At 41.7% G+C, this 22,907-nt stretch overlaps 3 protein-coding genes across 4 annotated transcripts in view; 1 reads left to right on the forward strand and 2 right to left on the reverse strand.

Moving 5' to 3' along the window:
- LOC111238137 (protein jagged-1-like) overlaps positions 1-9,747 on the reverse strand; it is a 45,979-nt gene extending 36,232 nt beyond the window's left edge. The window contains exons 1-2 of the mRNA XM_022767537.1: positions 9,533-9,747; positions 5,265-5,612 (exon numbers count right to left, since the gene is read on the reverse strand). Of these exons, the coding sequence (XP_022623258.1) occupies positions 5,265-5,612; positions 9,533-9,691 (507 nt within the window). The 5' untranslated portion in view covers positions 9,692-9,747. The remainder of the gene's footprint in view (positions 1-5,264; positions 5,613-9,532) is intronic.
- Positions 9,748-14,254: 4,507 nt separating this feature from the next.
- Positions 14,255-17,062, reverse strand: snrpa (small nuclear ribonucleoprotein polypeptide A). 2 transcript variants are annotated; one of them, XM_022767551.1, is made up of 7 exons: positions 17,029-17,062; positions 16,655-16,738; positions 16,378-16,550; positions 15,862-16,038; positions 15,168-15,344; positions 14,966-15,054; positions 14,255-14,874 (listed from the first exon to the last, which is right to left on the reverse strand). In XM_022767551.1, the coding sequence occupies exons 2-7, from the start codon at positions 16,725-16,727 to the stop codon at positions 14,715-14,717; spliced, it is 849 nt and encodes a 282-aa protein (XP_022623272.1). In that variant the 5' UTR covers positions 16,728-16,738; positions 17,029-17,062; the 3' UTR covers positions 14,255-14,714. The 2 variants fall into 2 exon arrangements, with proteins under 2 accessions (XP_022623272.1, XP_022623273.1); XM_022767552.1 differs by having other exon boundaries at positions 16,655-16,735; positions 17,029-17,047.
- Positions 17,063-18,044: 982 nt separating this feature from the next.
- Positions 18,045-22,900, forward strand: cunh19orf54 (chromosome unknown C19orf54 homolog). The gene is made up of 7 exons (XM_022767535.1): positions 18,045-18,222; positions 18,355-18,575; positions 19,732-19,800; positions 20,015-20,139; positions 20,497-20,626; positions 21,130-21,200; positions 22,004-22,900. Exons 2-7 carry the CDS (start codon positions 18,382-18,384, stop codon positions 22,336-22,338), a joined length of 924 nt encoding a protein of 307 aa, XP_022623256.1. The 5' UTR covers positions 18,045-18,222; positions 18,355-18,381; the 3' UTR covers positions 22,339-22,900.
- The last annotated feature ends 7 nt before the right edge of the window (positions 22,901-22,907 follow it).

Below are 22,907 nucleotides of genomic sequence, written 5' to 3' on the forward strand. Positions count from 1 at the left end.
AAAAGATAAAATTATCTAATATTTCACAAAAAGAGCAAAGATGAGAGAAAGTGTGATATGTATGTATATATAACTTTCCTTTTTTGCTTTGGGAAGCACTGAGCTAAACTACTGAACTAACTATGAAGTAGGTAAAACTAGCTCCACCTTGGTCTGCTACACCAGTAAAATGCTGGACTTTTACTAGTAATGAACTGTGTTTACACTGTTTTATTGGTACTTTTACTCCAATAATGGATCAGAAAAACTTCTTCTACCACTGCTCACTTTGAATGAATTCACTTTAGCTTTTCTATTTGTCACAGTAAAATAACAGTAGAGCAGATACAGACTGACATGAAGACTCAGCCCAGAGCAGCTTCACCTGAACTTATTTGCATGACAGCCACACTTTGCATGTTGAACTCTGTGATATCTAGGCCAAGAGGCTGATTGTTAAGAATTTCACTGAGGAGGAAGGGTTTTGTTAACCTAAATACAAGCCTTGATAGCATCACCTATATTAACAGATTTTACTCCTCCTGTTGTCTGCTGCCGCCCAACACAATTCAAGTGAAAGAAATGACATTTGTGGTGCTCAAAGCATCAAAACCTTATACCCGAGAGGCTCACCAACAATGACATGATTACTCTGGATATGAAACAGGCCTTGCTGTGAACAGTCAACAGAGAAACTACACTGTCTCTTTGTAGAAAAAACAAGTAGTTACAATGCGAACTGTCCAGAGTGAGATCTGAGGATGATCTAGAAAAATCAAAGAGAATCAACAATTTGTTGTGGTTAAAATTAAGGTCGTAATTCTTTTCTTCAGTTTATGAATTACATTATTGTAAGTTTAACAACCAAACACTATTTAAAGTAGTTAGAATTATCTCCATTGACAGTAGTTCAGTTGATAGTATTTAATGTTTATGATATATGTCTTAGCCGCTAAGCCACCAGGACACCTGCACTTCTTTATATCCAGAGCACATATTAATATCAGTAACATTTTGGCTCTGACTCCACTTTGCTTATAGATACAACACATCAGGACAGCATGAGTTGTCAGCATTACTTCTCTTCATGCTCTGAATGTGCTGCATGACTCAGCATTTAGCTGTGTTTGTGATAAGACTCACATCTATGCAAACAAGATGCAAGATACATTGAGCATGCATGGCAAAAGACAAGTTGAAAGGAGCAAAGTTGGCGTGCACACGCACACGCACGCACGCACACACACACACACACACACACACACACACACACACACACACACACACACACACACACACACACACACACACAGACTTTGCTGAATTCAAGTCTTTCCCAGCAACAGCCAGCTATGGCGTTTGGCAGTGAACCTGACCATGAATGAGCTTTAACACTTGACATAAGGATTATAAATGGTGGGGACTTCACTCCATTCACTTCATGTTAACGGTATTTCTATAGCACCTCTCATATTGTCGTTTGTCACAGGTGGTTTTAACAAAAGAGCAGGCCTTAACCAGACTTTGATGAAGTAGTTCTGAGTGACAAAAGGTCAAGTCACAACAGATTCAGTTCCCACAGCGTGTGGTAAACGAGGCTGAATCAAAGCATAAGTGTTAATGGATAAGAACAAAAAACAACACCCACTTAAGTTTTGTCTCCATACTATGACCTTGTCATTATTTTTGCACTGTGTACCTGCCGACTCTCTAAATTTTCACTCATCCACCTGATTCAATTACTGATTCCTTCCCCCTTCTGTCAGATAAAAAGATTCATCAGGAACAAACTCTCTCTGCAGCTCGCTCTGTTTCCCTCTGTCATCCAAACAGATTCAACAGTGAAACCGCCAACAGAGAGAGGGCTTAAAGAAATGACCTCGCAGTTATGAAGTCTTTGAACTTTTCCCGTCTCTGCGGAGGCGCCACAGCTAAAACATCCCAGACCGCTGAGTGTCTGTGATTTTAAATCTGGGGTCAAAATGAAACCATGTCCCTCAGACTATCTGTGAGATTACTGCTGACCAGGAAGCAAAGCTAAAATCTGGTTTTAACTTCCAAAACCAGACATAGCAAACAGCAGACACATGGTACGACATCCTCTGTCATTCTAGTGTTCATATGAATTAATGGGCAGGACGATTTACCTGCACAGAGCTTTCACCGGAGCAATGAGATTTACAGCAACCTAACAGGGATGAAAACCTCCAGGCAACCTTGATAGCATTACAACACAACGAATTACAACTATGCCCACATTCATTAGCTAACACAGACACACACACATATGACTGAAGAGATTAGTGGTAGAAAGAAAGGCTGAACTAGTGAGGGAAGCCAGGGGACAGAAAGAGCTCACCTTTCCTCATAATGACTACGCTCACCTGTTCATCCCCTCACCTGGGGCAGGGAGATCACTCTATCTCTCTCTCTCTCTCTCTCTCTCTCTCACCCCCCTCCTCCCTTTTCTCACCCGCACCCCCCCCTCCACCTCCCAGAGATTGGCCAGATAAAGCGGGTCTTTCAGCCAAAGACGCTGCCACTGTGTGTCCCAGCTCTCTCTCCCCTGTAGCCCAGCCCGCCCTGCAGCCCGGCCCTGAAACTGATCCAGGTAGGCTTTCTGATGGAGAACTTTCTCACACTCTTACCTGCCAATCACACACCTACCCAATGTACAGGAGGAGAGAATAAATACAAGGAAAGTGTGTTACAAACACACAGTATGCTCACAGCACACACACAGAAACGCACACAAAAGCAAACGCAGATAGGGGAAGATAATTGGCCCTGGGACAGAGAGTCTCACAGGTAAATGGGCTGATACTAATCAAGAAGAAGAAACCGAAGCCAACTCTGTAGGACATTCTTGTGTATGCCGTGTGTGCTCAGTGTGGATATATTCGGAGTCATGGATGGACAATTGAACGGGTCAGCCAGAGTGATCAAATGGCTCCTGGACCAGAGCCTCCATTTGAAGTGACTTTTGATATTTCTTGTTGGAAAGTCAATCAAACAACTACAGAGAGACATAAAACAAACACAAAAACATGCACAATGACCACAAAGAGACATAAACTAACTATAATAGGACACATAATGACCTCAAAGAGACGCAAAACAACTAAAAAGAAACGCAACACAACCACAAAGGGATGCAACAGACTAAATATAGATGTTATACATCCACAAAGAGATGTAAAACAATGAATAAGAGATGAGCCATGGCCTCAAAGAGATGCTAAACAACTAAAAAGAAAAGCAACACAACCACAAATAGACACAAAATGGCCACAGAGAGATGTATAGTGTCTAAAAGAAGACACAAAACAACTAAGGAGAGTCTCTCTTTCAGTCTGGGTGTCTTGCTCCAAAGTAAAAGTGGTGGGGGCGTTTTACATGTCTGTACCCAGCAGTCCATTGTCTTATAATCCATGTTAGGAGTATCTGTGTGTCACGCTCTGTGTGTATCTGAAGCCTCACCTGGGTTTTGTGCGATATTACCAACATTATTACAACACAATATGATTATGAATTAGAACCACAAAGCCTTTTGTTGCATTTCTGTAATTCTTTCATTATTAGAAGCAAGTCAACCATGCTGGGAGCGATCAAAGGCAGACAAAAAGAGAGATAGAAAAGACTGCAGGAGGTTTTCTTTCACTCAAATAGAAAAAGTAAGAAACAAACAAAACTTCTAAAATCCCTAGAAAAATTGTGGCTCATTCCTCCGTGTCCCTGCCAAATCATTTTGAAGGGATTCTCTTGAGCAAGCATTAATTGCTGAATCGAAGAGTCCAGGAAAGAAGTGATTAAAGGGTGAAGAGACGGATTGATGGATTTTCAGAAGGGTGATTGGAGGAGGTAAGAGCTCTACCGAATGAGAGTATTTGTGTCAGTCACTGCTGTAAAAGCTTCTCATTTTCCTGCCCTTGCAAGGACTTTAGGTCTCAAAGCAAAAAAAAATAAAACAATGTGAAAAGAATAGGCCTGCATCTTATTTTCATTAACGATTAATCTCACAAGTGTTTTCTCAATGAATCTATAAAATGTGAGAAAACTGTGAAATATATCATCAATAATATAACCACCACAAATCCCTGGAATCTTCAAACAGCTTGTTTTTCATGTTACAGGCTAACAACCACTCTCTTGTTTGGTGACGAGACTTCAGACAGATGAAAAACTCCTTCATTCACAGTGACTAATGTTAGTATTAGTTTCTTCCTGCATTATTGGGAAAAACCTAAAGAAAAAGAGAAAGGGAGAGCTGGAGGAGGAAAGAGAAAAGTGGACTGAATAATCGATTTCTGTTCCTTGGCCACACTCGCCTACTGTTGTGCTAATGGCAGATTAATTGGTTTGCTCTTTAATGAGGACACAAGACGGAGCAGCCAGCAGTGTGATGTTTGATCGAGATGGAGATTGTTCGATAGGTCCAGAAGAAAGCAACGAAAAGACCAACAGTCTCTAACATAAGAAGAGAAAGTTCATTATGGATGAAGGGAGGAGAAGAAATAGATGTGACTGAGGAGATCAATGGAGGCAGAACAAATTATTTATCATGGAATATAGTGAATGACAAACTACAAATGACATAATTCAAGCTAGTAAGTAAGTCGTTTTGTTTATCATCTATTATTGTAATCTGAACCAAATTTCAATCCATGCAATAGTTGTTGAGGTATTTCAGTCTTGACCAAAGCGGTGGATTGACCGAATGGCTGACATTACGTAATGGAAATAGTTTTTTCTTTATTGTCCGTTTAGTAATCTTTTGACTCCTCAGATTTATCTTAAAACTCCTTGGGAGGGATCCTGAGTCCAACCCTGAGGTTTGGAACCACTGGTCTAAACAACATCTCTGCTTTTTTCCCATGAAGATGAATGTTTCATTTTATAAAAGTGTATTACTTCTTTATGGAGACAGCTTTTGCTTCAGGAGTGGCCAAGCACTTCTATAAAACACAATAGAAGGTTTCTTTTCTATTTTGTCATTCAACAGCGTGATTGTCTTTTCCACACCTGAACAGATAGTGACACAGGCTACCAGGACCACAACAAATGTGTTGTGGTTATTGTCATGTTTTTTCCATGTCATCCTGACCTACTACTTTCACGCACATGCAGAGAAGGACAGAAAAGGTGTAAAAGCATGTGAACATGAACTCTTCCTCTGAGCGCCATTGTTATTCCACTCGAGCCTCAGTTTGAGTGTATTGTTGTATTTCAAGCTTAGCCTGTTCCCTTGGTAACCATACTGATAACAGCACTGCCCCTGTACTTACTGGCCAGGCGTATATGAAGGGAATGGCAATGTGTCCGTTAGTCCCATCCTCTCCTCCTGCTCCTCCTCCTCCTCCTCCTCCTCCATCGTGTCCTCGGTGACGGAGTGACTGGGAGTTTCCACCCAGGATGCCTGTGCTGCCGGAGCCAAAGGTGCAGGCTCCAGTTGAAGCGACCCGGGCCTGGTACTCCTTGAGGCAGGCTCGGAAGAAAGTGTCACATTGGTCCCTGGCAGAGCAGCGCTGCCCCCCACTAGCCTGGAGGTCACAGCAGTCTCCGTTCTGCAGGAATCCGTGCGGGTTCTGGAAGTGGCGGATCTGAAGCTCGAACATCCCCACGGCACACACAGCCTGAGTCCAGAGAGAGGAAAAGGAAGGGCGGGAAAGAGAGTTTCATTATTATATCATCCATTATTAGCTGGCACAGTGCATAGACAGACAAGCAGTTAGTCCGACACATAGCCCTCCATAAAACCTCAAATTGTTGTTTTACCTTTTGAACAAATGAGATTTAATGATGCTGCTAGGCTGATATTTTAGACAGAGCCAGGCTAGCTGTTTCCATGCTAAGCTTAGCTAACTGGTTCCTGGCAGTAGCTTCGTTTCAGTGTTCATGAGAGTGATATCTATCTTATCTAACTCTCGACAAGAAAGCAAATAAAGACATTTGCCAAAATGTTGAGCTATTCTTTTAACTGTGATGTTTTTGATGCAGAATTTGGAGGTTGTTTTTGAACACAGTGAAACACTGAACCAAAATGACAAAGGTAAGGTACTCCATTTATTGTTAGCACACTGCACATCAAGATTCATTTCAGAATTGGTAAAGTTTTCTTGATCTTGAGTATTGACCGTGGAAGCCTTGCAACAATCAGGAAACAAAATCCTAATTTTGGCGCAAAAATTTCAGCTGATGATTTAGTAACAAGCAGAACCTGCTTTTAACAACGGACAATGAGTTAAAGAGAAAAGGAAATCACAAAATTTATATTTATTCATTTATAAACTGGGGAAGAAATCATTCGCACAGTCTGTCACATGTGCTCATCTTGTGTGTGTGTGTGTGTGTGTGTGTGTGTGTGTGTGTGTGTGTGTGTGTGCGTGCGTGTGTGTGTATTCCCAGGGGACAACGACACTGAGAACCAGCTCACACTTCTTTCCTCTACTCCTCCCTTCTTTCTATCTGGAAACAAGCTTGAATGCTCCTGTCATTTCTCTTTCTGAGGCCGTCTCTTTTCTGTATTGTTGCCATGCTCCTTTTCATCTGCCTCCTTTTTCTTTTAGCTGTTTAAAGATGGATGTAGGAGACACATACACACACACACACACACACACACACACACACACACACACACACACACACACACACACACACTCACTTCCACACACACTCTAGAGTTAACAAGCCCCCCTGAGAGTCTCGGAGCACCAGGGTCAGGTATGTGTCTGCATGCATGTCTGTGTGTCTGTATGTCACTGTGGCAGAATAAAACAATGGCTTTGGCTATTTCCAATGACTGCAAACACAAAAATAAAGCCACTGTTATCTCGGTTTGCCATGAAAGCTCTGCTGATGAATAAATCTAAATAATTCACAGTTATTTTGGCACAAACACTAAACTAATGATAGCTCATTAAGTCCAAGAATCAGAATTATGTATCCCCCGCGGTGCTGTGCACTCAATCATAGACAGAAATCACCAAGACCAACGAGATATCATGTGTCTGCCAGAATCTCAGTCGCCCCATTGTGTTTGGTTGTGTGTCCCTCTCCTGCACCCTGTCCCTGAGCTTAGAGGGGCTGAGGGGGTGAGGTAGGAGGGGTCAAGGGGGTCGGAGGGGTGTAGGGAGGGCGGACTCATCTACATCAAAAGGCTTGTGGAGATACAGTGGCGCTCATCACTCTACATCCTCCTTTCTTCCTCTCCTACTCTCACTGCCCGAGCCATTCCCCACATACCAGCATTTCAGCGCTTCAGTCTGACCGGGGGGGGGGGGGGGGGGGGGGGGGGGGGGGGGGGGGGGGGGGGGGGGGGGGGGGGGGGGGGTGGGAGGGGGGGGGGTCCCAGCTGAGGCGCAAACCCTCTCTGCAGGAGAGCTCTGGAAGTTAAAGGCTACCTACACCCAAAACTCAAGGCTGGCTCACATCAAATCCTCTCCATCTAAAGACTGACATTCATGGCTCAGCACCTGAGCTCAGGTGAGACTGGTTAACTCACCTTCAATCCTCCAAAGCTCAACAGCTACATCTAATTACAAATATGACACAGCAAATATTAGCCACAATAGTTTCACTAAGAGTTTCCTTATGCATAAGTATCACATGTAATCCTATCTGGAAAAACATTGTTGCTGACTGAATTTTTCTAATATAAGTTTTGTGGCACTTTGAATTTCAATTGTTATATATTTAATAATAATATGTGTGTGTGTGTGTGTGTGTGTGTGTGAGAGAGAGAGAGAGGGAGAGAGAGAGAGAGAGAGAGAGAGAGAGAGAGTGTACGTGTGTGCTGGGAATTTTAAGCTTTTTTCTGACATTTAATAATCCAAATAATCACATATTTAGCAGACTAATTGATAAAGATGATAGTTGCAGCCCACTGAGACTCACAGTTTTGTGGTGAGCCTCAGGCAATATCTCGACACCTCAGCAAATCACATCTGGATGGATCCCGCAAGCTTAGAAGATAAACAGCTTTTATTGGGCTTTAGGTTATACTTTTCCTTGGCAAATTTAATGTTATCTAATTTTAATAAAATCTAGCTTCAGTGAAAATGAATGAGCCTGATTTTGCAAACCACATAGGGTTAATAAAATGGAACAACAGACAACATGTAGTGTCTTCATTTGTAAAATCACACGCAAACTAAGCAGGTCTCGATGAGGATGGTCCCCTGTCGTCTGCATTATAAATGGTCACCAGCGGCAGCAGAGGATCCTGAGTGTGTGAGTGTGAGTGTTGTGAATGTGTGAGTGTGCTTCACGCTGCAGTGCGGTCGGAGAATGGAGGGAGTGGAGTGTGTTGTTCCTCAGCTGTGCGAGGGTTGCAGAGGTGCAGAGAGAGACACGCAGAGCTGCCCGAACGTTCAACATTCACACGCCCCGGAGTTTATTCGGCTGTGGCCCCGAGCTCCACACACACCCAAGACACAGATGCTGGATATGAGCTCAGTGTTTAAAAAAAACACACACACACGCACACACACACGCACACACACACACACACACACACACACACACACAAAGACACACATGTGCACACATGCACACTCTGGAGCACCTCTGGGCCTGTTCCTGCTACTGCTGAGTCCTGTCACACATCATAGGCATCCTGATCAGACCAGCAGATGCCTGACAGCTCACAGGGCGAGAAGGAAAAAATAAATGTGGTTTCTCACCTCCATGCCCAATATTTTGCTGGCATAAAATATGAAGCTTTTCATGCTGACAAAATAATGACTATAATGCCAGGAGCAGCTTGTCAGAATCATTAATGCAAGTTACTGCAGTGACTTTTGAACTCTGCTGTTGTGTATAAAGCACTGTAACACACAAAAGAAGGTCTGCATCCATGCAGCCATAAGGGATAAAGACAGAGGGGGTAGGAAACAGTCAGAGAGTGTCAAAGAACCAGAGGCTGAATAATGTTAAAAATAAATACACAGTGCACCAGCTTGCAAACATGCTAAAGGTGGGGATGCAGAGAGAGGCAGATAAGCAGTGAATAAGGAGTGGATGCTGAACAGAGGATGTGGGTAGGGAATTAAGGTGTTGTTTTACTAAGGAGCCACCACAGTCCTTCAAAAAGGATTTATAAATCACATGCAGCAGCTGTATGCTGTTATTTTTGCTTGATTTAATGATGTCCGCTCCATGATACTCAACAAACAATAAGCTCAAACACAATAAACAGTCGTTTCTTTATAATGTTCAACAATATATATGGTTTTGCTATAATACTCCTACTAGACAAATGTTTTGCTGTGACATTTGTATCCCTTGCGTCTAAAATAGGATTACAGTAGTTGTCTTTTGCGTGGGTTAACAGACACCAGCGGGCTGAAACAACAGGTGGGCACAGCGCCATATAGGAGCGGAATGAGGGCAGCACAAAGGGGAAAGGGACCGTGCGTATGCGTGTGTGTGTGGAATCCATTACTGACTGTTTTCACGCAGCTGTGATAAGAAATAGAGACTAAACCACAGTTAAAAGTCAGCTTCGGGGGTTTAAGGGCATGCCGCCCGAAATAGCACTTAATCGGTGGCTTACCTGCGGTTGTATCGTGAGCGCAACGAGTAAAATCACAGCCCGCTGCAGGTGGAGGTGTTCCCGGTGTCGGTCACCCCTCATGTCTGGCCTCCCGCTGATCTTTCCACTCCCGTTTCTGGAATCGAGCCGAGTTATCATGTGCGCTCTTGAGCTCTCCATCCTTGCGTCAAGGGATTGGGGACTGTGTTGTGCGCTCTGGCGATGATGATGGTGGTGGTGGTGGTGGTGGTGGTGGTGTGCCCCCCTCCTCGTCCCTCCCTGCGTCCGTCCGTCCGCCCAGCTCTCCTCCTTCTCCGGTCTTAAACCCTGAAACTCCCGCTGAGCCACTTCATCGCGTCCAGTTCAGAGACCATAATCACTGCTACCTCTGTCTCCGCTTGGATTTATCCCACACCCACCCACACATATACACACGCACACCTGATCACCCTCTTGCTGCTGTGTCCAGGGTGGATTTCCACTGGGAATGACACATGCACACAAACACACACACACAGGGCACGTAAACACACTCCCCTTGCGCTGTATTCCTCCCTCCACCTGCGTTAAGAGGCTTTAAAAGGGTCCAATCTGCCGGCTCACTTGACTTGAACTCTTATCCCAATCAGCTGGCACTCTCTCCTCCTCTTCTTCTTCTTCTGTCTCTCTTTAAGCCTGATCCACGCACCAAAAAAAACAGAAAACCCCTAAATATAATCTACACTCATCCTATTTCGTGACGTGTGTGTGGAAGCAGCCACCAAAGTTGTGCCTCTCCGGCGGAATGATTTCACTTTGCGCTCCTCTAATCCAAGCGGCTGGCTAGTCATTTGACAACCCGATACGAAGCCCGGCGGCGATAGAGTCAGTGTGGGAAACAATGAGAGAGGGATAGAGAGAGAGAGAGAGAGTGTGGAGGGTGTGTCCTGAGGCAGGGAATATCCGTCTTTCAGCTCTGGTCCGGATGGTTCCCAGCGCGCACCAGTGCTCTCATCCCTTTCTCTCGCCCCTCTCTCTCTAGGCTACACCCTGAGCCACCTGTAGACCAACCCAAACTTTTTTTCTATGTCACATTTACGCATGGGAATACGAATGAGCGCGTTTCGTATCTCACTTCTCCTCTCTGGGTTTTCTGTTTCCTCTCTACCTTTTTGTGGCACCTGACTGGTTCCTCTCCTCCAGTTTCAGGGCTCTGCTGTCCCCAGCTCACTTCAAAGCTCCGTCGTGCCAATTAACTGCTTTTACAGTTTCGCTGGAGCTCTGAATAGGACACTTTCTATGGCGAGGCTTTGAAGCTGCAGCCCTGCATCATTAAACTGCCCCTGCTGCGGATGATGAAATGGAAGTTGTCCGCAAAAAAAAAAAAAAATGTGATCGTCATATTCACATTTACGATTAAGCATGTTTGGACAGCTGCCGGCCTGTGTACTGTGCGCACATGGGTGAGCGCATAAATATAAAAGAGAATTGTAGGGTGCACAGGCATCTTTTGAATATTGGCACCGCTCACATGGCATATTTTCCACATGTGACCTCCAGTGCTCGTCTTGCTAGACCCAAGACCTCCACACAATGTACCTTCTTTATCGGGGGAAATCTAATGAGATTCGGCCTCCCTCCTCCTCTTCCTCATCCTCCTCCATCTGAAGGTCTATCACGGGCTTGTTGCTCAAGAGCTTCCCTGACAACCGCTGGTGTTTCCACGGCCTGGCGCTCAGCAGTGACCCCGGAGCAGAACAGAGGGCTCTTGAGGAGCCGAGCGCCGATTTGCATAGGGGAGCACTGACCTCCAAACATGAGCGGAATTCTAACCAAGCATCCGGAAAGACGCAGACATCACTGGGTCTGCTCGGAGGCTGCGGTGTGTGGCTCACCTGTGGAAGATTCACCAAAACAAAAAGTGCGACCCCTGCTCTCTTTGGGTCTCATTACAAAGTTGTGTATTTGGCACCATCTAATGGTCACATGTGTCCCTCTGGACACAGGTAGAAGATGTAGGTCTCAGCTTCATATCGTGACTAAATGAGCAACTATCAGAGCGAGAAAACCATTTTAAATATTATTAAGAGTTTAACACTCAAAAAGTCAACTCATCTGCTTCATGAAGACTCTGTGGGTGTAGTTGGATCAAATTTGATTGACAAAGGCCAAACAATTCACCAACTGTCATCAGTCTGATTCAAATGTTTCTAAATTCTGCATGGAAGGATGTGGCATCATGTTTCTCTATGGGCTCACCCCCACTATGGGCTCTATACAGGGTCTGAGGGGTTTAACCACGCAGCATGAGTTTGTAATGGTGATTGTTGGTTAGTAACTAGTAAACAATATTTTTAACTGCGAAAAGCAAATAGTTGCAGATTCTGGCACAAATGTTGATGACCAATGTCAGCACCCCTCCGATGAAAAGAAACATGACAGTCCTTAAGAGAGGCCACAGGCTCAGATATTGATGATGTGTTTGGGATGGTTTTTTTTTTTTTATTATATCTCACTCTGAGGCGAAACTGACAAACACAACTCCCATGCATAATCCACCCGATAAGTATAAATTGCCTCTCAGTCCCTGCAACTGAAAGATCACTGTGTTGGTGAATGGGAAAGCACTAGGCATGTTGCCAAGAGCATGCGACACACACACACACACACACACACACACACAAATGGCCGCGCATGTACTAAGGTCAGTGCTTTCTCAAGGCAAAATAAGGGAGTGTGGAAAGGCTTGGGAAACTGCAGAAGAATGTGCATTTCTGTGTACACTGTTGAGCTGACCTGAAGACAATTACTCAGGGCACAGTTTAAGTCCACAACAGGGAGGCCCTGTGTGCGCTGAGCACAGTTGATAACGCAAGTCTAAATTAAGCTTTTCAGGCCTAATTCACACATCACTCTGCCCCACTCTCATGAATCCAGCCTTTGAGGGGGGGTGGGGGGGGTGGGGGTGTAATTACTCTGCAAACCTACAGCATCTGAAGGCAGAGAGGGGCCTTTGAGGATGTGTTCAAAACATACAGTAGGCATTTGCTAATTGGCAAAATGCTAGACAACTATAACCATGTGAGACTTTGTACTCAGTGGCATTCATTAGATATTTGTTTAAACACCAATTCCCCACATACAGTCCTTATAAAAGGCAGCCAACAATACAATTATCATTTAGAGGTACTGCTATACTTTTACTCCAGTACATTTCAAAGGTAAATATACTGTTCTTGTTACTTCACCACATTTATCTAAGAACTTTAATTACTAGTTTTTTTTCAGATAAAAATTTTGAAAATTTGTAGCGAGCATATGCCTTATATTACAGTAATACAGGACTAATACCACATTATCATTTTCTTAATATTATTACAACTGTGTTTTAATAGATTGTCATTCGTTATCTATTTATACAACAGCTTCCACTTATAGGTGTCCACAGAAAGAATTCTAATTAACACTAATATGTTCTTAGAACAGCATTATGGTGTTTTATATACCAGTTTTTGAATGTTTATATACTGCTGATGAATTCTTAGTAGGGCGATTAAAATAAAGTGTCAACACATTAGGTTAAATTAACTCCAACTAAACATCAAAATGCTGGTTGTTTCTTAATGCTTCAGTAAATATTATCCAATAATATAACGCAGGCATGGGATATTCTGTCTACATATTGAGTGCTTTTAATTTTGATATTCTAAGTATTCTGCACTTTTATTTAAATAAAATTCTGAATACAGGACTTTACACAACTAACTTCTCATCATTTGACATCTAGTACAGCGTTTGTGAAGCAGCACCAGCATTCACAACCCAATGACATGAAAAAAAAAACATTGGGAATGATGCAACTGTACTAAAAAATGTCAAAGCACAATGGTTCAAGACCATGGAAGGACATAATCTAATAGATTTTATAGATTAATTTTTGTTCAGGTATAAACTTCATAGCTGAAAAAACTGAATGAGACTCCAATTGATTTATTTTACAAGAATAACAGAAACGATGATTTATGACCCAGTAATTTTAGATACGATAATTTCTACAGGAGAAATAGAAAAAAAATGTTTTTATTCTTTGGCCAAAGAATTCAATTTTCTACAAATTATCAATATTTGCGGAGAGTGTGGGCAGCCAGCAGTCTGAACCGTATATCATGTTAACATCAGGATTCTCAGACTGAGTTCAACCAAGGACTTCTGTTGCCCTTTTTCTCCCACCCTACATTTGCTGTTCGAGCTCCACTGCTGACTAATAAAGACAACAATTCGGATAATCAGCTTTCCCCAATACAGAGGGCTAAGATTAGGCCGTTTAATATTCCAAGCAAAAGCTTGACCACAAGTAATTTCCCCCAGATATCCCATACTCTGTGACTGAAGCTACATTAAAAGATAAGATCTCCTGATGTAGCTTTTGATTGGAATAAAGGCCGACAGGTTCACAGTCCTCCATAGCAAAGGGTTTAACAGCCCTGCATTGACAATTTACTGCTATATATTTGAAGTTTCAGCAGCATTGAAGCAGAAGTGGGCACAAAAGATAAAAATCAACATTAAGAACTATTTATCAGTTGGGTTGCTTAAAAACAGTTTACTGAGGTGTTTAACCTATCGATCCCTATTCCCACCTCACACCACCGCAAAACATCAATGTCAGGGGTAGAAGAAAGTAGGTTTATAGCACCAGCTATTGGCCTAAGATGAAATCATACTGCAACATGAGCGCATGGGAAATCACGAGGGAGAGCAGTCTTCAAGAAACATTTTAATTATAAAAAGGAAAAAGCTCCAGGTACAATGTCTGGTAGACCAGACTCTGGGTGCAATGCTTTATGACAAACAGTTTAAAAAAAACTTTGTACATCAAGTTGCTTGTGGATTCAGGTATAAACTAAAACAGATATATAACCAATACATTTGTGAAATTCATTATCCTAATTTTCATGGATGTACTTGACCATTATTTTAAGTCAAGAGTTCTGTAGCACAATAAAAACACAGCAACTTGATGGAAATAAAGTATACTTACATGTAATCCTGGAAGAAAGAAAAAAATCCACCACCCGTGCAGCACTTATCAGCAACTGTATATAAAAGTGGTTCTTACTTCGGGTCACTGCTGTTCATTAAAAAAAAAGAAAAAAAAAAAAAGACGAGTGTGTGTGTGTGTGTGTGTGCGCGCATGTAAGAAAATGGCCGGTCCTGAGAGGTGTTACTTCTTAGCGAATGAGATCTTCATAGCATTTGTTTGTGTGATCTTAAAGCCTTGTAGTGCATCTCGTGCAGCACCCGCCTGCACTTCATTCTCAAACTCCACAAAGGCGATGTCGTGGCGACCAGGGACCAGACGCACCTCCTTGAACCCAGGGAACCTGAATAGACAACAACAGTCAGGTTCAGCCTTTAACTAATGGGCAAATACAAATAGGTATAACTGAACGCAGAAAATGAGTCGTTACTGACTGGTTGAAGAGCATGGAGAGCATGAGTTCGTTTGTCTCCTCTGGCAGGTTGGTGAGGAAGAGGATGTGATTGGGAGGATTTTCTGCAACCTGTGAGGACAAAGGCCAGTAGAGGTCAGAATATAAGCATAGGCTGATATGCTAAGATTATTTAGATAAAGGAAATGACCAAATGCACGGTGAGAAGGCGTGACACACGCTACCTGTTGAGGCATTTGTCCAGGCATTTGTCCGGGCATCATCTGACCAGGAGGCATGGCCCCGGGGGGCATCTGACCAGGTGCCATCCCTGGAGGAGGCATCATCCCTGGAGGGGGCATGTAAGGCGGCTGGCCTGGCATGTGCATCATGCGGGGAGCTTGGCTCATGGGAGGCATACCCTAAAGAGTGAAGTACAAGTGTGATTAGCATGTCAGTATCATGCTATCAGTGATCTCCACCCAAATCTGGGAAGCCTGTATGCTATTGTTTACTCTGCTACATGAAAATGTGGTGTCAATTTTAGATAATTTGTCTATCTTATCTGTCAGTATGGCTACACAGAAACCAATAGAGGGGAGTAACAAACTCGGTTTTTGTGATTTCTGAACACATTTTTGCCTTTTTCACATAAATCACTTACCGTTTTATTTTCAGTCATATGTCTAAGAAGGTAATTCTCACTTAAATTTGATGATTTTTGTTCCAAAGCAAACTGAGGCTTTGCTTGGAAACAAATACTTTGAACATAAATGAGACCAATTGGTTTAGTGACAATTTTCTTGGAAAAAAAGGCAAATCCACTTTTAATACTTTGTTACTCTGTCCACAGTTATAATCAGGCTCACTAGTAAGGAGTTGATAGATTGTGCTTGATACTCAAACAAAAACTCTGTTGCCAACATTAATTCTACTTACAGGCATGGCAGCGGGTACCCCAGCAACCATGGGTGCAGCAGCTCCTGGCACACCTTTCTTAGCTCCTGCAGCATCAGGTCCTTTGGTCTTCTTCTTCTCTTTTTTACGGTCACGCTCCACATAAGTGCCCTTCATTTTAGCTATGATATCCGAGTCCTGCTTGGCATACTGGATACGCTGCAGGAAGAGACAGATGAGTTAAGACCATATTTATTTCAAAGACTACTCTCTCTCAAATTAAATCGAAGGCAACTGGACTTGTATTTGTCTGTGGAAGACTTCCACAGACAAATACAAGTCCAGTTGCCTTCGATTTAATTTGAGAGAGAGATAACTATGACCTGGACGAATGAGAACATTCACAGACTCAAAGACTACTGTTTCAACCTGGTTAACAAGCAGATAAAAGTTTAATTGATTGACTTCTAACAAAAAAAAGAAATTAAAATATTGAATAGAGCCTGGGTTTATATGTTGATCTTCAGTGATCTGGTATTCAATGTGAGGATAACCAACCATGGGTTTGTCATAGAAAGGGAATCCCTGCATGGATCTCAGAGCATTGGAGGCGCTGTTTATCTCTTTGAAGATTACAAAGGCCTGGCCCTTCATCTTCAGGTTTCGTGCGACCAAGATGTCCAAAATCTGTCCGAACTGCGAGAAGATGGCGTACAGAGACTTTTTCAACTCTACAGAAATAAAGACAAATGAGAGAAACAATTAGTTTGATTTGATATATTGATACATTTCACTGGATCCGAGAGAGCCTGCAGGGTGAGGATGCTAAACTTACCATCTTTCTTGATTTTCTCATTCAAGTTGTTGATGTAGATTGTATGGTTAAGCCGTACCTCGGTGGTGGCCATCTTCCAACCTGCTGAAGAGTGATGGGATGGGGAAAAAAAGCTTGAAATATTACTTTTAAACCAATTAAGGGCACAATTATTATTGAATCGCTAAGCAGCTAACGAGCTAACGTTAGCAAACAACGTGGGGTGAACGTTAGCCTATAAGCTAGCTACAACTAACATTATTAAACTAAATATATTCGTCAATCATTTACGCCTGATTATCCCTATGTCACAAAACAACGTCCAAATGTGCTACCCAAATTCACTAATGGGCTGCAGAAACTCTGATGTCCAAATAAAAAGCGATTCAACTCACCTCGAAATGATGAATGAAAACCCCGGCCTCGCAAATCCCGTTCACTGTTCTCGCGTTAAAAAAATAGCGCAGACGTCGTTTCCGGTGTTATGGTAAATTCGATGACCTATTACATTCTGTGACTATTTCGGACATTTATTTTATACTTTCGTAATTTTTGTAGCTGTTTTTACCACACATGGTGCCACCACAGCATTAAGACAAGACCATAAATTTTGACAGCGGTGAAGAAAGAAATTGGACCTCAGAGATACAGAGGAAATTACAAATTTTGATTGCAGAATGCGGTGTAACACCTGTTGTCACCATAGGTTGTCACTCAGACACATGAATTAACTGTGCAGTCAGAGTTCACAACTCTACACCACAGCCATGAATTGATTGAATGGCCTATTGGGCACAGGACACACAATTACCCCAAAGAGACGAAAAATAGCCACGAAGAGAAACATGACGACTACAAAGAGACAAAAAATAAAGACACAAAATGCAATGAAAACAGCCACAAAAAGACACATACTGACTATAAAGACCTGAAAAAGAGTAAAAAGGAGACATAACGACTACAAAGAGACAAAAATTACAACAAAACTACTGCAATGAGACCAAAAACAGCCGCAGAGACACTACATGAATACTAGAGACGAAAAAAGCCACAAAGAGACACATAATGACTAAAAGGAGACAAAAAAATATGGCAGACAAATACAAAGCTACTACTGAGACAAAATAGCACTACAAAGAGATGGCAAAGTACCACAAAGAGAAAATCTTTCAGTATGGGGTCCTATGTAGGAAGGGTAGGGGTATTTTACCTGTCTGTGATCAGTCGTTCTTACCCTCCGTCCACGCTTTCAGTTTATTTGTGCTCTAACATCAGTAGAGCAGTAGGGGGCAGTGTGGACTTTTACCGTTGGTGTGTGATCCGGTAATAAACACGAAAAAGAAGCGGGAACAGCTTTAGCCAAATATGGGCAAAACACCGGTGCTGCTAGCTGAGTGCGGTAGTCTAAAAAGAGGGAGTGGGATTCAGCATGTTACATACAAGTTAATCACTGTTTGTAAGCGATTACCGTTTACTGGAGAGGATTTTTACACTTCGGTTTCTACCCAAAGAGCATTCAACACCGAGTTAAGATAACTCCTTTCACGCCCTGTTTGTAGGCAACAAAGCTGCTAGCTAAGTTGTCAGAGGTGGGTAGGTTGTGTTTGTATTTATTTATTACAGTGTTTATCGGATGTATTGCAGTTTTTAAGAGCTGCTGGAACTTGCCCCTTTTGCAGAGTTACACAAAAATACAAAGTATTTACCACATTTTCTATCAGGTTTAACCTAGAAGGAGCTGAAGGAAAATGTCAGTGCAGTACCCCCTGTCATCTCCTCCTCCTCCTCCTCCTCCTCCACCACCTCCACCTGCTCCAGGTCCACCTCCTCCTCCAGCCTCAGCACACAAGAAGAAGCTGTATCAGACTATAGCCAGCAGCAGGAGTCCTGTAGAGGGAGACCACACAGAGGCCCGCTTGCTGCTCAGTCAGAGGGACAGCAGGTGAGACTCACTACGAGGAAACATTTAGCCTGAATATCTATTTATTTGAATCATGGACAAAAGGCTTATTGTATGGAATCTGGATAAGTGTTACATAAACAACAACAGGTCTTTCCAAGCCATGATGAATGAATAAAAGTAAAAGGACTAATTTTATTAAATCAAAGTTTATTAAAAAAAATGTTTTCCATCAGTGAAACACAACATTAAGGGGGAACTCGGTGTCAGGATGAATTTAATTTTGCACATTAATAGATATACAAATGCTTAACATTCATAATAATAACAAATTAATGTTTACATTACATCCTGCTCCATGGACCGAGTTGCCTACACCATATTAATTCTCCCAGTGTCACTTATTTTAAAAAACTATTTACAATGAGACAAGTGGATACTACAGGGTCATACACTGTTGTTTCTTTCCACTCTTTCATCATTCAATATTTAATGTTCTGTTCTTTTCACAACCCCCGTTTCTTTTTTCTTTCTCAAGAGCTTCCCGCTCTAAGTTTCCCCTCCCTTTTAAATTGTGCAGTTCCAACAACAGCTTAATTTCTGCACATGCATCTGGTTCGAAATCCTCATGAGCCTTGCAATAATTTCCATTTGACAGACATTGTTATGCTTGTTCTCATTACAACAGTCAGTTTTAAACATGTTTAAGCTTTTGAAATAGAATTTTTTTTTTTAAATGAAAAATAATCTAGAACCATCTAGACAATGAGTTTATCATGCAAGTCATTTTCAAGGACAAAATACTCTAGTTCCAGCTTCTCAGTGGTGAGGATTCGTTGGTCTTCTTTGTCTAATTAGTTAATAGCTACTTGAGTATTTTCAGGTTTTTGACTCCTGACTGTGACCTAGGGCTTTAGGAAATTATGATGTGCATTTTCACTATAGGACTGCTTTATACTGAAAAGTGTTCCTAGTATTTTGTCCACACCACTACTTGCATAAGGTCGGCAGAGAAGAAGAGAGGAAAAAGTTGCTTCACAAAGAAAAAGTTTATTTTAGGGCTGTTGGACTGGACTGTAATGGATTGTACATTTGTGCCAAATAAGCTGTTAACTCAGTCTAAGGTTGAAAAGGCAGCAAAGTTGTTCTCATGGAATATTGTGTATTTATGTTATGCGGTGTGGTTCTTGTGCTTCAGTTTTAGGAAAGACCTGCAGTGGATACTGGTAAACGCATACGTGCCTTCCCTCATCCAAGATGGTCCACAGTAAGTCACTACAGTGTCAGTCTAATACTTGTCAAGTAACATTCGGCTCTACATTTGACTGAGAAAGCACTTATATAATACAAATAAAATGGTTACCAAGACTGTTGTATGCACAATGGGGCAATTCTTACCTGAATGCTTTTATGTTTAAGTCATTAAACATGACATATTTGCTAGGGTGTGACTGTGAGTGTGTTATTCATTTACCTTTCAGGTGCGGTCTGGTGGCTTTGTGGATGGCTGCTCACCTTCGACAGCCACAGCTGAGCATTGACATGGAAACTGTGGTTGAGACAGCTCTGAGCAAGGGGTACACGGCACAGGGTGAAATGTTTTCAGGTAACAAAAGTGTGTACTGTTTTGGTCCAGTCTATTAAAAAAAAACAAAAAAAAAACAGTGGAGAACAACAGCAAAGAGGGGAGTGTTTCTGTCATAATGGATCACAGCAGATGTTTTCCGATGGCATGGCAAAACATTGAATCCTCCCAAAGGCAACATTATTAGGTGTTGGCAGAAGTAAAAATATGGTATTTGGCTTTAAGAGCCAGATGTAGGAAGTAATTTAGAAATGTGGAAGTTATATAACCAACTTGTTTTAGTGTTGCTTCACTCTTACACACCATAAACTCTCACACTGTGTTGAGTTTATGGTGTTTGCTTTCTTTATGTTGTCATTAATATTTTTATTTTGTCAGCTAACAACATGGCGCTGCTGGCAGAAGAGGTTTGTGGCTGTAAGGCAGAACTGCTTTCTGGAGGTTTAAGTGGTAACAATGCTGCAACCATCATCACACACCTGTGGGGGAGACAGCCTGTTCTCATCCCGTATCCTGCAGCCAAACTTAACCACCATAAGGCATGTCTTTTACTGCTAATGTTAGAGCAAGACCGATACATTGGCCAGGCTGATATATTTCAGGCTGTATTGATTTGTGTATGTTGGCTGGCAGGTAATAAGAAACTACAGTACAGAAATACCAAATTATGTTTGAGCTAATTTAGACACAGTGTCATCACTACATACAGTAGTTTGTCTACCAGAGAGCAGCAACAACTTGATTTTTTTTATTTTACTGTAAAATGTCATATTTAGCATGTGTCTTGGTCACAGTTCTTTTTAAACTAATTTGTAGTGAGGGATCCGTATTAATGTTGTTTGCTTATTTAAAAAAAAAAATACTATCAGCTCATGTATCGTTATTAGATTCTTTTTAATCTCCCAAATATTGATATTTGAATTGACTTCAAAAACCCAGTATGAGTTGGGCTGTGCTACATGTCATAAGACAATAAGATTACAGGACAAAATTCTTTGACAGTATATACAGATATGATGAGGACTTCAACCATGAGCCATGTCAGCGGAGCGGCCACAGGGCGCACTGGGCAGTCGCTTCAGGTAAGACTGGATTGTTCTCTCACCAGAGGAGTGTTTTTGTAAAGGTGGTTCAGAGTTTATTGTGAAAATCACATCTTGAATTAACCTAACAAACTGAAACAAGATCACTGCGAAATCAAGTACTGATCACATCAATTCACAGTGAAGAATAAACAATATGATACTATCTGCTAAAACAAAACTATATAATATGTAATAAAAAAAATATCTAGAGTAAAATCTTACCCCAAAACTAGCAAAATAACTGCAATGGACAAAGGAAAGAAGACAGTTTATTTGTATTATTATATACTGGGTGGTATAGGTGTAGATTTATTATGTGCAACATACTTTCAAATTGGATGTATGTAATGCATGTAATTTGTTTTAATATCAGGAGAATAAAATAAAAAATAGACTAATTAAAATAGAAACTTTAGCTCTCCATCAGTTGTATTATGTTATGTGGTTTGTACATGTGACATAACGGCCTCCATAAGGTGAAAATGCTGTTTAAAAACCTTGACATTGGCTGTGTGCCACTTTGTTTATATTTAATAAATGGATTTCTGCGTGGGTCTTTAAGTCTTTAATTTTATTTAGTGATAGTTAAAGAGAGAAAAAAACATGAAAAAAGTGAAACGTTTCTTACTATGAAGCAATAGCCATGCAGCCAAGTTGTTTATTTGCATTATTTTATGTATTTAAACCTTCCTGAAAAAAAGCCTGATTTACTTAAATAAGCCTGGTTTAACTGGCTTTTTGAAACACCTCTCTCTAAAAACATCAGGATCTCACACAACTACTGTATCTTTTTGTTCCAGGTGTTCTCCTCGGTTTGGACCAGGGGAGTGTGAGCGAAAACCACCATCAGCCTGATCCCAGTCTTCCCTGGCTTTACCTGCCCAGTGGCACCAGTTTCCCTTGTCCCGTAAACGGCACAGGACTCAGAGAGGTTTACATCCTGGCTAAACAGGGTAAAAGCCTGCGCTACCAGCTGTGGAGTTTGGACAGCGTAGCTCAGAGCAACGAGCAACTGAGGACGATGGACCCTCAGAGAGCTAATAATGAGACCCAGTATGTGGTTCCTAAAGGAGGAGTGGAGGCTGGGCTGGCTGGACAGGCGGTGTTGCTCCACATGAGGACACAGGACCAGTGACAAGTGTGACGCTGCTGGCCGAGAGGACCCAGCTGTGGCTTTTAAAATGCAGTTGTGAACACACAGTGAACAGTCCACGCTTTAATTTGCTGAGAGGCATCACAGTGAATTCTTATGGTGCAGTGTGAGTGATCCTACACTAGAACCCATGTAAGTATTATCTCTAGTTGTATAATGCCTTTATGAGCAATGTTGTGTGTAAATGAATAACAATACAATAAACAAGAGGCTCTTGGACTGCCTTAAAAACAATGAATTTACACACATTTGAGTGAGTACCTTTGAACTTGAAATTATTGAATTGACTGAATAAGCCATAAACAGACAATCCAACTGAGGAATTTTGTGTCTCAATTTAATTTCCAGGACACAATTGTTCTAAAATTAGATCTTATGTGATGTAAGATTTTATCCACATCACACCTTTATTTAAACTGAGAAACTGTTTTATGCTGTTGTATGGAGAATTATGTTTTTGTGTTGCAGGTTTACAATGTGATAAATTTTCATCATCACTGAGTGAATGGAATATATTTACACAATAAATTCTTGATTTAATATTTTGTTAT

The sequence above is a fragment of the Seriola dumerili genome, unplaced genomic scaffold (assembly GCF_002260705.1).
Source record: "Seriola dumerili isolate Sdu_G_001 unplaced genomic scaffold, Sdu_1.0 BDQW01001195.1, whole genome shotgun sequence".
Lineage (NCBI taxonomy): Eukaryota > Metazoa > Chordata > Actinopteri > Carangiformes > Carangidae > Seriola > Seriola dumerili.